This window comes from Psammomys obesus, unplaced genomic scaffold, assembly GCF_907164565.1.
Source record: "Psammomys obesus unplaced genomic scaffold, mPsaObe1.curated_primary_1811, whole genome shotgun sequence".
Classification (NCBI taxonomy): Eukaryota; Metazoa; Chordata; class Mammalia; order Rodentia; family Muridae; genus Psammomys; species Psammomys obesus.
In genome coordinates, this window is record NW_026596256.1 from 15374590 (window position 1) to 15390778 (window position 16189).

Here is a 16189-nt window from a genome sequence, read left to right on the forward strand (position 1 = left end):
GCTAAAGGGCTCACACCATGGATGTTCAGTGCTCTCCATGCTTCTAGAAGCAGCTCCAGTGAGTGTGGGTGCGAACAACCTGGAAAGCCCGTTCCAAGTCCTTTAGGACAGGATTTAGGCCGGGCATGGTGGTGAACAGCATTAATCCTCGCAGAGGAGGTGATCCCTGGGAGTGTGAAGCCAGCCTGGTCTACAAAGTGAGTTCCAGGGCAGCCAGGCGATGTAGAGAGACCCTGTCTCCAAAAGAGGTTTACAGTTATTAGAGAGGTTTACAGTTATTAGAGCGGCTTACAGGCTGTAGTCCAGCTAGTCCAACAGTGGCTATCTCTTGACAGAAAAGGCCAAAACTCCAGGAGATGTTTAGTGCACGAGGCTGGATGTCTCAGCCAGTCTTCGGTCTGTGTTAGAGTCCCAGCGAGTCAGTTCTACCAGCAGCGGAGGGATGCCACATCAGGGTCGACAAACCTGTCAGTGAAAGTGAGGGCGAACAGGCCGAGTAAAGCTTCCTCCTCCCCTGTCCTCTTATAGGTCAGCTGCCACCAGAAGGTGTGACCCAGATTTAGGGTGAGTCTTCTGACCTCCTGCGATCCAAGATTTAGGGTGGGTCTTGCCACCTCGATGGCCAGCTGTTTGGGTTTTAGTTCATTCCGCGTGTGTTTAAGTTGACAGCCAAGATTAGACATCACAGCAGGGGTGTGTCCTAAGACCCTTCGTGGACGCCTGGAAACATAGACAGTAGCCGGCCCCATGTGTGGCATTTGTCCTATAGAGGCATGCCTGTGACACCAGCACTGAGTTAGGCACTCTAAGGGATGGACAGGCTAATCCTAGCTGTCAACTGTACCCGATTGAGAAATGCCTGGACAGTGAATAGAGCACACTCCGGGGTGTGTCCATGAGAATGTTTCTGGAGATAATTGTCATGTGAAGAGTGGAACAGAAAAGGGCAGACACACCCTGAACGTGTGCCTGATAATCTAAAGGCACAGGGGGAAGAAAAAGCTGGAAGGAGGAGGGAGCGTGTGCTTTAGATGGCTTCTCCTCCTGCTGACCTCTGTAGCACCTTATTTAGGGTTTATTTAAAAATGTGGAAGAAGTTCAGTGAGTATTTTTAATAGTACGTTTTGTTCTTTCATAGTTCCGCACAGGTACACTGTGTTCTGGTACAGAGGACACCCTGAGCTGCCATTCTCACTGCGGCTATTTCTGTGCTCCAGACTGCGCAGCCTTGGCGTACGCACATGCGCAGTTACCCTCCGGGCCTTCGGCTGTCCGCAGATTAGGACCGCACCGTTGGCTTGTTTTGATCTTAAATCACAGGTTCTGAAATGAGCAGCCACCGGCCTCACAGGCTTCCCATTCTGCAGGTGGCTCCTGTGGGACTTCTCCTCTAACTGGGTAAGCCGGTCTCATAAACCCCCACTTAAATTATCCGTACATTTTAGCGGTGCTGCGCCACGAAAAGACCCCGACCAATAAGGGTTTTGAGAACTAACAACAGTAAAATAGAACGATTATAATATTCTGTGCTCCAGGACCATCCCTACATAAAACTGCTACGACACAGCACTCTGATGCTGTGACAGTTGGGTAATTAGGACAGCTGCTAAGTAACCAGCAGGTGGGTTACAGTGTGGGCACACTGGCCACACAGGGCGGGACAGGGTGGGCTAGCATGGGATTTCACACTATTAGGGTGGGACGTAATTTGAAACTTAGCAATCGCTTATTTTCGAAAACCCCCTCTTAGTATTTCTGCTACTGACCGACAGTAACAAACCACGGAAAGCGAAAACCGTGGTGGCGCTGTCGGCGGCTCTTTTCGGCCCTTGCATGTGTACCAAGAAGTGAAAAGCGCATGTACAACTCTACAAATGCAGGTCTTGTTTTCAGTAAAAACTGTCCATCATCAACCACAAAGCTATTTTCATGCTAATGGATCAAAGATGTTTCCCTCTGCATTGGGATTAGAATCTGGTTAGGCTCTAACCAATGTCGCTGGCTGCATCTGTTCTGCTCTTTTCTGAATTATTGTATAAAATCATTGCGGTGTGAGCATTAGGACTAAATATAAATGACTTTAAACTCATCTGTAACACAAGAACTTGAGTGATGATGAGACACCTCAAGCTCATGTGCAGAAAAAAAAAAAAAAGCCTTGTGCTCCCGCAAAACCCTCCCTTGATTCTCTGCCGTTGCTGGCCAAACCCTGGCCCCCTCCTTTTGTCTTAGGCCCACACCTGAGGACTCCCCGTGTTTTCAGGCAGGGGAGGTGTGCAAGAGAGAAGCAGGTTATACCATCAAGAGTTCAGAGGGGCTCTAGTCTCCTCTCTCACCACACTGGGACCCACTGGTCTAACATTCTGCTTCTAAATGTCCCTTCCGGCTTCACATTTGGTGAGAAAACATAAAGGCCATGCTATTCCAAGAAAAGCAAACCTCCCCACTTTATAAGGTTACTTTCATGAGTCAGGCTTTAGTTGGAGAAAAATAACTCATTTGTGAGTAAAAATTGCTGTGCCATTCTTAGGTTCTGGACAGAGTGCATATTGTATTATACCCCGGAATTATATTATTGCATTTCCTACTTTCAGGCAAGGGCAGATAAAACAAACTGAGTTTATATTTAAAAAGTCAGGTACTTTCAGAACAGGCCACAGCCAGAGGAGCACAAGGAAATCTTTACCTGTGGACACCTTACATCAGCAGCCCGACTCAGGGGGCCAACACGGAAGGTGTGTTGACTTTCATTTGGCAGGGTCTGGATATAGGTTCTTGACCTGGGGTAGGAAGCTAGAAGGGAAATTGTCAGAATCTATCTTCAGCTTGGCTCATCTCTGGGCTCATGGTGGGGCTAGGAAGGAAAGGCTAGATGTAAGAGGATCATGGCTTCCAATGTCTCCTTTCTCCAGTGAGGAAGGAACAGAAGGGCCTTGGCCTGGCCTTCTCCAAATTTCCCAATGACCTCAGTACCCTTCCTGCCCTTGTGATTTCCAGTTACAGGTACCTAACATCTGCTCCAGCAACGCCTTGCTCTAGTGTAGTACAAGAGCTAATGTGATGCCTCCTGACCTGCAGAAGCTTAGAGGTGTAATCCAAGAGGCAGGTAGAACCCCAAAGAGAAAAAGGCTGACTCTTCAAGAGCCTGGTCCATCCCAGGAAGTGGGGCAGGAGACAGGCAGTTCCAATGAAAAAGACTTCCATGGTTTCAAGGGTCTGGCAGAGAGCAAGGGCAGCCATTTCCCAAGAATCATCAATGCCTGGTGATGTGGGAAGTATTTTCAAGGGCCTCAGGACTGGTGTGGTTGGACAAACAATGACCCTACAGATTTTATGTTGCAAAGTGGAATTTCCCCAATGTCATTAATGGTTATGGACTGGTGAAATTATCCTAGGTTATTTTGGAGATAGGAGATGGGACGCTGCTGGCTTTGGGGATAACAGACAGAACCATGAACCAAGGATTACAGCTGGCACCAAGAAGAGGCGAGGCAATGGGGCTTCCCTGGAGTGTCCAGGGCAGGGGGCATTGGGACGCTCTGCTTCCCGCCTAGTATGACCCACTTCAGATCTCTGACCTCCAGAACTGCTGGGGAGTGTATTTCGTGTCTGGAACCCACTAGCGCTGTGGTAAGCTGTCATATGGTCATAGGCAGGGGTAGAACTAGCTGTGATCCCTGAGGTGAAGTTTGCTGTGGACATGCACCCTTGGTGTGGCTGTGGGCTCACATACACTTTCTTTGCTGCTACACAGGAGCTCCTCTCTCCTAACTTGATTTTAGTGGTGGATGATGCCCTGAGCAACCATATAAAGTACCCAAGCCAGACACTTGTCATGGCTATTAACCTTGGCCAGTGCGGGCTCGGCTCTCCAAAACATTCCCCAGATGAGTCGCCACTGCCCTGGCTGCCTGTATGCACGTCTGAGCATGGAGTGACTCACTGCTTAGCAGTCACTGAAACTGGATCATTTGGTATCAAAAATTAATCTTTTGGGGGTGGAGTGTTTGCATTCAATTTCCAGTGGAACCATCAAGAGCCTTTCTCAGAAAGACCGTAGGGCAGACTCCTGTGGGCAGTGTTCACGCCACCCCCCCCCCCCAGTAGTCTTTATTTGAAGCACTCCTAATCCTGTGTGACTACACACATCCTGGTCTTACATGTGAAAAGCCAAATGTGGAATGTTGTGGACAGGGGGCAGAATATGAACAGAAACAGCTTGTCACAGAACGGTTGAAGGCATTCCTAACTTGCTAGTTTATCTGGGTCCGGTTAGCTTGGGTGATGCGGGCACAGAAAACCAGTCAAAGTTTTACACCTGCTGGCGTTCTCCACCCAGGCTCTCCCTCAGGGAGCTGGAGCGGTGCGGCAGAGACCGCAGTCTGCCTGAGCGTTTTCGGGCCAGGGTGGGGTGTGCTATCTCTCTGCTCTGTGCTGTGCTGTGGGCCCCCCCACACTAGGCGGTGTGCCAACCAGGAGGCAATTCGGCTCTCTCACAGGAGAGCCTGATCTGATCTGGCTGTTGTCTCTCAGAGGCCCTGGAAGCTGCTAAGGTTTTATTTCAGTGCAAGAAAACACGATTTCACGTCACTATTTTATTGTCTTGCCTCCTGCATGTGTTTTGCTGCCTCTTTGATTCTCCAGGTTTTGTTTCCATGTACTACATTCTACGTAATGCATTGCTTTCCTATTCCTAGTGATTGGCTCTGAATCATTGACATTAGTGGAGGGAAGGCTTCAGGAAGAGTCGGGACTGGGGTCTGATGTTGGACTAAAGTACTCTGTAGCTTGAAAAGTGAGGAGGTTCTTTCCTGTTGCGGTGCCTGCACTTGGGCCTGTGTGGCCAGGGGACAGATGCCAACCTGCTTCAGGCCCAGAGTGGGCTGAAACCTGGAAAAACAGCCACCGCTCTACCTTCTGGCTTGACAAAGGTGGCCCAGTCCTTACCAGAAACCAGCTGACTTACCTTCAGGCTGGATATTCGGTCTGTAAAGAATAGGTATAAAAAATGTGTCATGCCCACTGACCTAATTTTCCTGCTATTCCTGTGACAGAGGCCACTTCCCATAGCAACCCGGGAGGAATGGGTTTCTTTGGTTTGCACTTCCCCGGCAGAGCCCATCGCTGAGGGAAGGTGGGACAGGAACTCAAGCAGGAACCCGGAGGCAGGCACTGAAGCAGAGGCCGCATTGCCTCTCCTGGCTCCCCATGGCTTTCCCAGTCTTCCTTTCAAAAATGCAACTCAGGACTACCTGCCCAGGGTGGCAGTGCTCACAGTGGGCGGGGCCCTCCCACACCAGTCATCCATGGAGAGTAAGACTGGAGTGTTACATATCATGTCCAAGCGCTCAGCTCACTGGCACTGGACCAAAACGGAAATGGAAACGTGTATGATGGGCATGTTTTGTTGCTAGAAAGACCCCATGGTGCTCCAGTCAAATGCCCTACGTCAGAATAAAAGGGACATTGCTAGTTTTTGTTGTAATACTTGCTAGTTTTTATTGTAATAAAGCAGGGCAAGCCCCTTCTCCTAATACGCATTGCCCTGCTATTTGAATTGTCTCTGGTCCTGGATGGAAAATGAGGCATATGTCAGTTCCCGGCCAACAGCTGATCCCTGAGTGAATCGGATCTCTTAGAAAGCATATGGCCAGGAGTTATCCTCAAATCCCGAAATTTCCGTGAAAGCAATGTATCCAGGGTTGGAGGAACCCCATGGGCCTGCTCCCCGTTGTCTAAGAACTCCTACCACCCCTTGGAATCTTCTCCATGCCAACTGTGGTCCTGAGGTCGTGTCATGTTTTGGTTATGGAATGGTGGTGTGGGACCAGGAACAAGGAAACACAGGCCACTGTAAAGTCTATTCCAGGAGAGGAGAGACCACTTCCTTGCATTTTCTTAAACTGTAATCTGCTGTGATTACTGCATTTGACCACCAGAGGGCAACAGTGTTTCTAGAATGAGGGCTCTTGAGGCGCTAGGAAGAGAATCTGGAGCTGGAAGGGCTCTTTTAAAAACCATTTGGCTGCCCGGCTTTCATGTTTTCGTTTTGATTTTTATTTTTTAAGACAAAAGTTACCTCAAGAATTGCGTCCCTCATCACGACCTAGTTTGCGCACATATAATCGAACCACACCGTGAAACGCCACTCTTGCTTTTGTTACGTCCTCTCACAGTCCACATCATTTCATTACCTAGGACTCGGGACGTGGCTCAGTGGTAGAGCACATGCCCAGAACGTACGCATGGGGCTGAGGACTCAATCCCAGAACCACAATTTAAAGCAATTGGACCCAGTTAAACTGATTGCATAACTTGCTGATGGGCCCTTCCTTTGAAAAACTCACTTAGTCCCTACCCCCTGGCACCAGCTCGGTCTTGGGTGACAGACAGATGCAGTGTGGTAGCCTAGCACGTTGTTCTTCTACCAAAGTGCCCTCAGGATGAAGACTGCAACCAGAGGTTAGCCATCGACCAGCGGTTCCCTTCTGCAGTGAACGAAAGTGGCCGCTCTTGCCACTGGAGCAGGAGTTCCTACACTTTCTCCATGCTGACCCCACCAGGCTGAGTTTGTGTTCTCACTTAGGTCGGCCAAACACTTCCGAAACCTTAAGAACGCCAAAGATGCCTTTCCTAAGGATGCTAGGTACATCTGAATTAAGGCCAGAAAATCTAGCTGGAGGCCTAACACAAAATGCTCAAGAAATAGCTCCTGGGGGAGAGACTACCCTAACTCATAGTTTGACACTTTGGTTGATGTGTCGTATGATAACATGTTTTATAACCACATGGTGTTGGCAGAGTATGAACAATTTTCACCCTAAGTGGGGTGTTAGCTAGAGAAGGCCACATATAGGTGTCCAGGAGGTAAAACAGGGGCCGGTTTACAGCATTAACACGACCTGTTGGAGATCCTAGGAAGCCAGCTCAATGCAATCCCCATCAGGAATCAGCCCCCGTTCCTAGCCATTCCTCCTCATTTTTGCCACTCTCACAGACCCTAGCATGTGCTTGCTAGATGTTTCTCTCCCCAACACTGGCCTGCTTGATTGTCTTTAAGGATGGACCTTTCTTTAGTAACCTTTGACAGGAAACAATTTCACCGGATTCATGGGAGAAATTGATTCTTGACACACTGACCTCTTTTCCTTGGCTCCTGCAATCACATCAATCAGGGAGGTTAAGGGGAACCCTGACCACAGGGGATTGTTTCTCAGGGTTCATGCCTTGGGTCCCCTGTTTATTTACTCTCTCACGCACCCCTTTTGATGAGGCGGGTCTCCTCGGAGTCCAGGAACGTTGTAGCACTACACACAAGAAGAGCTACAGAGCACTTGGCGAAGGGAAAGGGAGGGAGTTCTCCCCCAGCTTCTGAGAGCTAGCTTCTTTTGTAAAGACACCAAGGGCTCCTTTTCCAAGGGGTAGCTAAAAGCACAGATATGTAAGGTATTTTATGATTTAAAAACACATTTATTTATTACATGAGTGCATGCATGCCATGGTAGGCCTGGGGAAGTCAGAGGACAGCTTGGAGGACTGAGTTAGTTCTGTTCTTCCACATGCAGGTCAGAGGACCAAACTCCAACCAAACTCACCTCCTCAAGCTTGCCAGCAGGTGCCTTTGCCCAGGCCAGCTCACTAGTCCTGTCTTATGATTTTTTAAAAGCCATCTTGGGATGAAGGAAAAGAATTCCCACTATTCAAAAATTGGTGTACTTTGTCAGTCTGGTTTTTGGTTTTTGGATTTTGGGGTTTGTATTAATAGAGAATTATCTCCTCAGGAGATTGCCGTCAGGGCTCCCTTTTCCTCTCTGAGAGTTGTGACTTCATTTTTGGTGAACTAGTAAAGAGCTGGAGCTTGGGGTGAGGTGTCCCTGAGACCCCAAAGATTGCTGTTTTTTTTTTTTTTTTTTAAACTGTCACAGTAGTTTGCCTCTTCCTAGAAATCAGGAACAAAAATGAGAGCCCAAAGGGCAGCTCACATTATCTGATCCCAGACAGCCGGTCTGTATCAGCCCACCATCCAATCTTGTGCTCAGCTCTACGTAAGCTGTCAGGCTGGGAGGAACATTCCGGGAGCCACACCGCCTCTGTGACTCTGCAGCTGTCTAAGTGTTTGATGGAGGGGGCAAGGCGGCCTCGCTCACACAACCCCACACGCACAACCACTGCCTGAAAATGAGCGAGCAATCGACAAGCTGGAAAGTTTTCCCGCTTTCCGTTCATGCCGGTGACTGTCGCCCTGTCACTCCCTGGTCAGATCAGGAGGACACCGGGGCTAGACGGTCCTGAGCGATCTTTGCCACTTTATCCCGCAGCCTGCAAAGGACGACAAAACAGAGCCCCAGAAGCCTGTCCGCGGTGCTGAGAGCCGGCTTACCCTGTGGACACACCTCCCCACTATGCTGGGAGCCGTAGAGTCTAAGCCACGGGTGGGCTGGGCTTGCAGTGCACCCCAACAGCGTGGGACCCTTTCCCCAGGCTCCCCAAGCGCAGCCCTGACAGGTGAGGGCTCTCTGGCCTCGGAGAGGCCTGGAGGGCGGAGGCAGGGCTGGTGGCCCCGGCGCCCCGCCGCCCCGGCCGTGCGGTGCCCCACTCACCCGTGCGCGGCCCTCCTGCACGGCGGCCAGCACCCGCAGCGCGCTGGGCGAGCCGGCGCGGAAGTTGAAGAAGTGCAGCGCGGCGCGCGCCGCCAGCTGCAGGATCCCGCTCGGCAGCCCCGCGGCCGGGGGCCGCTCGGGGACGGCGGTGGCCTCGGGGTCCCCGAGCGCCACCGCGGCCACCCCGGGCAGCGCGAGGCTCAGCAGCAGCCAGAGGCTCGGCGGCGGCGCGGGCTGCATGGAGGCGGACGGCGGGGGCCAAGCGGGCGGCGTGGATGCGGGAGGCTGGCGCGGAGCTCGCTCCCCGAACCCCGCTCGCGGTGTTCGCGGAAATAGGTCGCGGCGGCCACTCCCCTCCGCCCCCGGGTCGCCGCCCCTGTCCAAGCACAAGGGCCAGAAGGCGCCTCTGGGAAAGCGGGTCAGAGAGCGTGTCCCAGATGACGGGGGCAGTGGGGCGCCCCCTCGAGGGGACACCCCGACCTCAGTTCTGGGAACCTGACTTGTCGCCCGCGGCGGCTGCTGCTGCTGCGATTTCGCAACCGTCGGGTTTTAGAGCGAACCCAATCCAAAAGGTTAGCTACAGAGGACAGGATGGGCGGCCTCGGGCCTTGAAGAGAGATGGCTGGGAACAGGGAAAGTGTGCTGAGGGCGTGAGCAGGTAGTGAGCACCTGGGGGCCAGCCTGGAGGGGAGGTAGGGAGGAGGGGCGGGGGTGGGGAGGGCAGCAGGACAGAAGTTCTGAGAATCAAGGAAGCCAGATTCTAGCGGAGGGAGGTGTGGATGCAACTTGGCAAATGCAAGGGGTGGCTGCTGCTTCTGAACCACAGGTGACAGAGAAAGCCCTTTGAGGGCCTGCGAGATGGCTCAGCGGATAAAGGCACGGGCCATGAAGCCTGATGACTGCAGTTTCATCCCAGGACCAATGTGATGGAAGGAGAGAATATACTCGAACAAGTTGTCCTCTGACCCACCAGCCAACTAACACAGCAAACTAAATAACGAGTGAAATGAAATGAGAAAGCCCAGAACAACCAGAGATACCCAGGGGTCTAGCCCCGCCTCATCATCAACAGTGGCTCTACTGAAGGGCCAAAGAATATTTGAGATCCGGCTTGTTAAATACTGCTTGCCATGCTGGGGGAAGCCTGCTGGAGAAAGGGAGCAGTTGGCTGGGTAACTTGCCTGCCATTCCAACCTACAGCCTACTGCCTGCTGTCTGCCTTAGACTCCAGCACTCAAAGATGGGGTTCTGGAGTGAGCCATCCATCCTACCATCATCGAAGCCACAAACCCATGGGCAAAGAGCAACTGTCCAGACAATGTTCCTTCCTCCCTGTTGCCCATCTGTGGACTGGCTTTCCTTCAGATGATTTGTGAAATACCCGGGCCGTGGGGAGATGAGGATGAGCAATCAGATAAACATCTGGAGCACACCTAGGCAGGTAGGGCACGGTCAGTGAGGCCAAGAGAATGTGTCCTGAGCTGTTTGCAACAATCTACTCTGCAGAAAATTGAGGAAGGAGCAGGAAGCCCTAAGACAGAGACTTAACCCAGGTCAGGGCTGGCAGTCATATCCAGAGGGACAGCAGAATCATTGGAGGATTTCAAAAAGGCCCAGACACCCTTAGTTTCCTCTCTCTATCTCCGTGTCCCTAGACTAACCATGGTCACTACCAACATGGTCACTTGAGAAGCAACTCAGACATCAGCCAGAAAACACGTATCTCCTAGTGTACAGGAGTGAGATGCGGCCAGAACACCTGTTCCCTACCGTCACCACACACATGCCTGCAGAGATGGGACTGAGTCTTATGGTGCAGTCTGAGAAGGTAGCCAATTACCCACCTGAGGACCAGCTTCTGTCTCAAGCAGCCAGGAGGAGGGAGGCAAGGCAGGCCATCACTCCAGAGCTGCCGTGCCCTCTGCTCATGGGGTCAGCCACATCTTTGAGACTAGATGCTCATGCTCATCATCTTCTGCATTTCTTGAATATCTAGGTTCAGGGGTTTCCCTGCAATATGGACTCTAGTTGACATCTTCTGGTGTCAACCCTGCGTTCATCCAGGGCTGGAGAGTTAACCCGGAACAAGCAAGTTATTCACAGCATGTATGTACTAAGCTGTGAGCATATCCCTGCGGATTCTTTTTGACAATATGGAATTCCAAAGAGTCCCTATCCATCTCCCCTGTCAAGACTTCCCAGTGCCCTCTGGATAGTCAGTCTGTACAGAACATCTCTGGAAGAACCAACCAGCTGCAGTGGTTGCTCTTGGAGAACGGAATGGGGGGGGGGGAGACGGGCTTATACTGCCTTGTCTGAGCACCCTCAGGTTGTCCAGAGTCTGGAGAAAGGATGCCTGGGTTAAGGTGAATTTCCTGTCGTTGGGTGTGACTGCCCCCTCCTGCCGTACTGAGTGATTGTGCCAATATCTACATCTGTGTGCTGAGCACAAAGTAATGGTGGTTTGCAATTGTTAGCACCATTGTGCTGCTGTCAACTTAAAAAGAAGATAGAATCTTGACCAAGAGTAAATCCAGCTGTGACTTTCTTTCTATAAACGATGAAGGGGTTGTGCAAGACAACAAAAAGGAAACAAAAGAAAACAAAGCAAAAACCTGCTATTCAATAAAGACTTAGATATTTCCTCTAGCCTCTATAACCTAATCTAAGTACCATTTACAATCAAGCCATATATAAGTCTATGTTCCTCCTTTATTTCTCCAAAGATAAAGGTAACTCTACCTTGATTACGGAGAGCTGAAGCCCAGTGAAGCCCACTCATGATAAGAAAGATGCTTACTTCTGAGCCATGGAACCAGGGACATGGGTGGAGAAAATGGAGATCATCTGATTCCTTGGTCCATCTCACATTTTAAGGGGCCTTGGCTCTTTCTAAGGTTAAACCTTGTGAACTTACGCATTCCCTGTACTGTGTTTCTAGCCCATAATGTCTGTCTCAAAATGCCCTCAGTCATTTCTGGCTGTCTACAAAAATGTAGGGTCCTACTTGATAGTGCCAATTGCTTTCCTAGTAGCTATGGTCTCCCTGGCCTCTGCCAGGAAGTTACTTTGGGTTCGTGGGGGACTTCATGGTGTCCCTGACCCAGCAGAGGCTCGCAGTAGCTGCAGTGAGATGGGGGGAGGGTTACTCCTTGCTTAGAAGGAAGACCCTACGTCCGGAGCTCCCGGCACTACCCACATTACTCCAGACTCTGCCAAGGAGTGAAGGGCTCACGGCAGGCTGCCGTCGAGCCACCAGTCAGCGTCTCCTGAAACAGATCAAGACTGAGGCTTCCCTGCAGAAGCAATTCCGTCCTGAGGGCTGAACTGGAAGGCTCTTCCCCCAGAGATGGTGTGGGAAGCAGGTTGCTCGTATTCTGGCACCAAGGAAAGATTTCAAAGAAACTGGCATTTGATGTTCTGACCTCAGGACCCAAGGGGACAGGGCACCTCCCAGTAGAACTTTCTGATGAAAAGTTTGTATCTGCACTAGGCATATGTAACTTCAATTTTGCTTTAGATATGTCAAATGCAGTTGAAGAACTAAAATTTTAATTTAAACGTATTTAACCTTAACTATTTGTGGCTGGTGATGACTAGATTTGACAGCACAGCTGGAGAGCTGACTTTTGGCTGCAGCATTTCACTTAATAAAATGGCAGGTGGTAATTTGGGGCGCTTTAGACATGGTGCTAGATGTTTGCTCTCACAGGATGATCTTGTAAATCTCCTCAGGGAATGGGAACTGGAGAGGTTGAGCTTTCACTCAGGTTTCATCACCTTAAAAAAACAGGGAATGAAGTCAGGTTCACTCCAGGTACCACCTTATTTCTTCCACAACTGCAGGTGTTGCCAAGGTCAAAGCCTGAGCGCTGACAGTTTTACCAAGTTGGATGTGGCCACTTGTTCCTAATGGAACAATTACAGAGACGATAGAGAACAGCAGAGAGGGTCAGTCGGTGTGGCCACATTGGGCAGGTAAACAAATAAATAGGTCTAGTGACCCCCCCAAATCAGTTTTCATGGTCCTGGTGTCAGAGTTAGGTTTGCACAGAGGGCAGGAGGTATGTAACTAAGTGATCCTTTCCAAGGGGCCATGCTACCCATGATGTAGCCATCAGCGTATCTGCTCAGCCTGGCGCAACTATGTGACATCTATTCTCGGGAGGCAAACTCCCTTGGTTGGTACCTGGCATTAGCCTTTTCTTCCCCCGGAATGATTCCCCCGGGGAAACTGTGGTAATTTTGGGACCACCGTTTTAATACCCTGAGGAGCATAGGAGAATGCAAGTGTCTCCCGTTAGTTAAAGCATTTTCACTCTTGCCAGAACAGGGAGAGCCGAAGGAGTTGGGGCTGTGGAAGCAAAGCACACTGAAGGAAGCTGGGATGATTGTTTTTCTAAAGAATTCTGGAGGAGACAGTCAATTTCTGGAGGACATCTCTCTGTCTGTCTCCAGCTGCTGAAAAGTGTTGTGTTGTCATTCACGGGGATATGGAAGGAAGGATGTAATAAAGTTTTTCTCTTCACATCTCAGCAAGCATGAACTGATGTTAGAAGTATCCTAAAACAAGGAATAGAAATAAAATTTCCCCAGGACTTGAATGCTAGTGTGGCAGGTGAGGCCCTACGGCCCTGACAGTTCTCACACATGCATATATCCTGCCTTTGTTTTGTTTTTTAATGAAATTATACTGCTACAGCAGAGGTAGAAACTAAGAGATTCCCCAGTTCTGGCTAAAACAAGAGTAAACTCATTTCATTTTATCAATTCCCATTTCCTATTTTTTTTTTTTTTTACTTTTGAAAAAAATTACTATCCTAATTATTTTTGAAACACAGGGGAACTGAAATGGTGAGTTTATGTACTCAAGTGTCTAGTAAGAAGCCAGCCTGGAATCAGGTCTTCATGCATGTAATTCATGGTCCAGGAGAGGCTCACGGCCTAGCCTTAGTCCACTACGAGTAGCAGCTAGGCTAACCTGAAACCCAATAGAAACTTCTGTCCTATAGAAGATGAAGTATCAAGTTTCTTACACTCAAAATATTTGTGGTCTCACTATTGCCTGTACGTGAAAGTTCACAACAGAATGAGTGTGTGTGTGTGTGTGTGTGTGTCCCTGCTTGGGATGTAGGGGTATCACTAAGCGTGAGGTGATTAATGCAATTTTGTACTCCACTTAGCTGCGGGCATGAAACAATTCTTTTAAAATCCTCTTGTATTCATGTTTGAAGCTAAAAGTAATTTTAATGCTTATAAGCCAAATTTGCATAGAGTATGTTGTCAAGGCCAAGCAAAGCCAGTCCTTCGTGCCCCAGGAAGGTAACTGCCCACATACGTGGCCTAGATAACAGACGGATGGGTGAGAGAGCGTGTGATCAAGGGTTCTCCTCTTGACATTCTTTCCAGAGCGTGCATTGTAGGGCATGTTTACAGCAGTGGAGATAAACACAGGTGTATTGATAAGGACATCACCTGGTTAATGGAGACGTGACACAATCACCTTGGTGACCTAGGACACAAAGACACCAGCAGGCTGAGTACCTTTGAAGGTAATGACACCATGGGCGGATTGTCATCTTAGGAAGCTAATCAAGAAAATCTGGATTTGTAGGGTTGCAGAAGGAAGAGCTGAGGGCAGCTGGGCCAGACAGAAGGGGGGCTTGAGAGAACTAGCTATAGGAGTAACAGGAGGGGTAAGAATGAGCTCAGCTGGTACGGGGCCAGTAACTTCCTGAGGCAAACAAAAAGTAGAACTTGGAGTTCCACAGTGGGCACTTGACTGGCAGACAGCTCAAAAGCTTCTGGGCTGCAAAGAGGTGAACTTGATTCTGGGCACATGGATGTCCAGTTCCAGGGGATCAGTGTCTTCTTCCGGCCTCTGAGATCCCTTGCACTCATGTGCACCTTGTCTGCCATATTTGAACAACAGCAGCAGCAAAGTCCTTTAAAAGGACACAGAAAAGAACTGAGAAGCATGACACAATAGAATGGAGCCAGGCTCCAGCACAGTTAACCTGATTGGCTCTGCCTCTTCTGTGCAAAACGGTGGATGAAGAGTGGATTGTGTTACATTTGGACTAAATAGCATTTCCTACCTTCTGCAAGAAGCTTTGTGTCCTCTGACTACCATGCAGGTGCCAGACATTGCCTTATTATAAGATATTTTAAGTCTTTAAAAATTCATACCCCAAAAAGATCAACAGATTTGATATGTCTGGTTTTTTTTAGAAAGACTTTTAAAATTTATTTTTTTTTAATTTTTATTAATTACACTTTATTCATTTTGTATCCCCCCCAGTAAACCCCTTCCTCCTCCCCTCCCAGTCCCACCCTCCTTCCCCCTTCTCTACCCATGCCCCTCCCAAGTCCACTGATAGGGGAGGTCTTCCTCTCCTTCCTTCTGATCATAGTCTATCAGGTCTCATCAGGAGTGGCTGCATTGTCATCTTTCTGTGGCCTGGTAAGGCTGCTCTCCCCTCAGTGGGAGGTGATCAAAGAGCAGGCCAATCAGTTCATGTCAGAGACAGTCCCTGTTCCCATTACTATGGAACCCACTTGGACACTGAACTGCCATGGGTGACATCTGTGCAGGGGTTCTAGGTTATCTCCATGAATGGTCCTTGGTTGGGGTATCAGTCTCAGAAAACACCCCTGTGCCCAGAGTTTTTGGTTTCTGTTGATCTCCTTGTGGAGCTCCTGTCCTCTCTAGGACCTACTATTTCCCACTTCTTTCAGAAGATTCCCTGCACTCTGCCCAAAGGTTGGCCATAAGTCTTAGCATCTGCTTTGATACTCTACAGGGTAGAACCTTTCAGAGGCCCTCTGTGGCAGGCTCTTGTCCTGTTCCCTGTTTTTTCCTTCTTCTGATTTCTATCCTCTTTGCCTTTCTGAATGGGGATTGAGCATTTTAGCCAGAGTCCTCCTTCTTGATTAGTTTCCTTAGGTGTACAGATTTTAGTAGGTTTATCCGATATTAAATGTCTAATATCCACTTATGAGTGAGTATATACCCTGTATGTCTTTCTGCTTCTGGGATACCTCACTCAGGATGATCTTTTCCAGGTCCCACCATTTACTTGCAAATTTCATGATTTTCTTTATTTTATTTTATTTTATTTTATTGCTGAGTAATATTCCATTGTGTAGACATACCATAATTTCTGTATCCATTCCTCAGTTAAGGGGCATCTGGGTTGTTTCCAGGTTCTGGCTATTACAAATAAAGCTGCTACAAATATGGTTGAGCAAATGTCCTCATTGTATACTTGAGCACCTTTTGGATATATGCCTAGGAGTGGTATAGCTGTATCTTGAAGAAGCACTATTCCTAATTGTCTGAGAAAGTGCCAGATTGATTTCCAAAGTGGTTGTACAAGTTTACATTCCCACCAGCAATGGAGGAGGCTTCCCCTTTTTCTACAACCTCTTCAGCATGTGTTGTCACTTGAGCTTTTGATTTTAGCCATTCTAATGGGTGTAAGGTGAAATCTCAAAATGCAAATTTTGATTTGCATTTCCCTGATGACTAAGGATGTTGAGCATTTCTTTAAGTGTTTTCAGCCATTCGATATCATGTCGGTTATTTA

At 49.1% G+C, this 16189-nt stretch overlaps 1 protein-coding gene across 1 annotated transcript in view; it reads right to left on the bottom strand.

Annotated features, from left to right (window-relative positions):
* The window catches only part of Rarres1 (retinoic acid receptor responder 1), a 34948-nt gene extending 26047 nt beyond the window's left edge, over positions 1–8901 (bottom strand). The window contains exon 1 of the mRNA XM_055596842.1: positions 8601–8901. Within this exon, the coding sequence (XP_055452817.1) occupies positions 8601–8840 (240 nt within the window). The 5' untranslated portion in view covers positions 8841–8901. The remainder of the gene's footprint in view (positions 1–8600) is intronic.
* Between the last annotated feature and the right edge of the window lie 7288 nt (positions 8902–16189).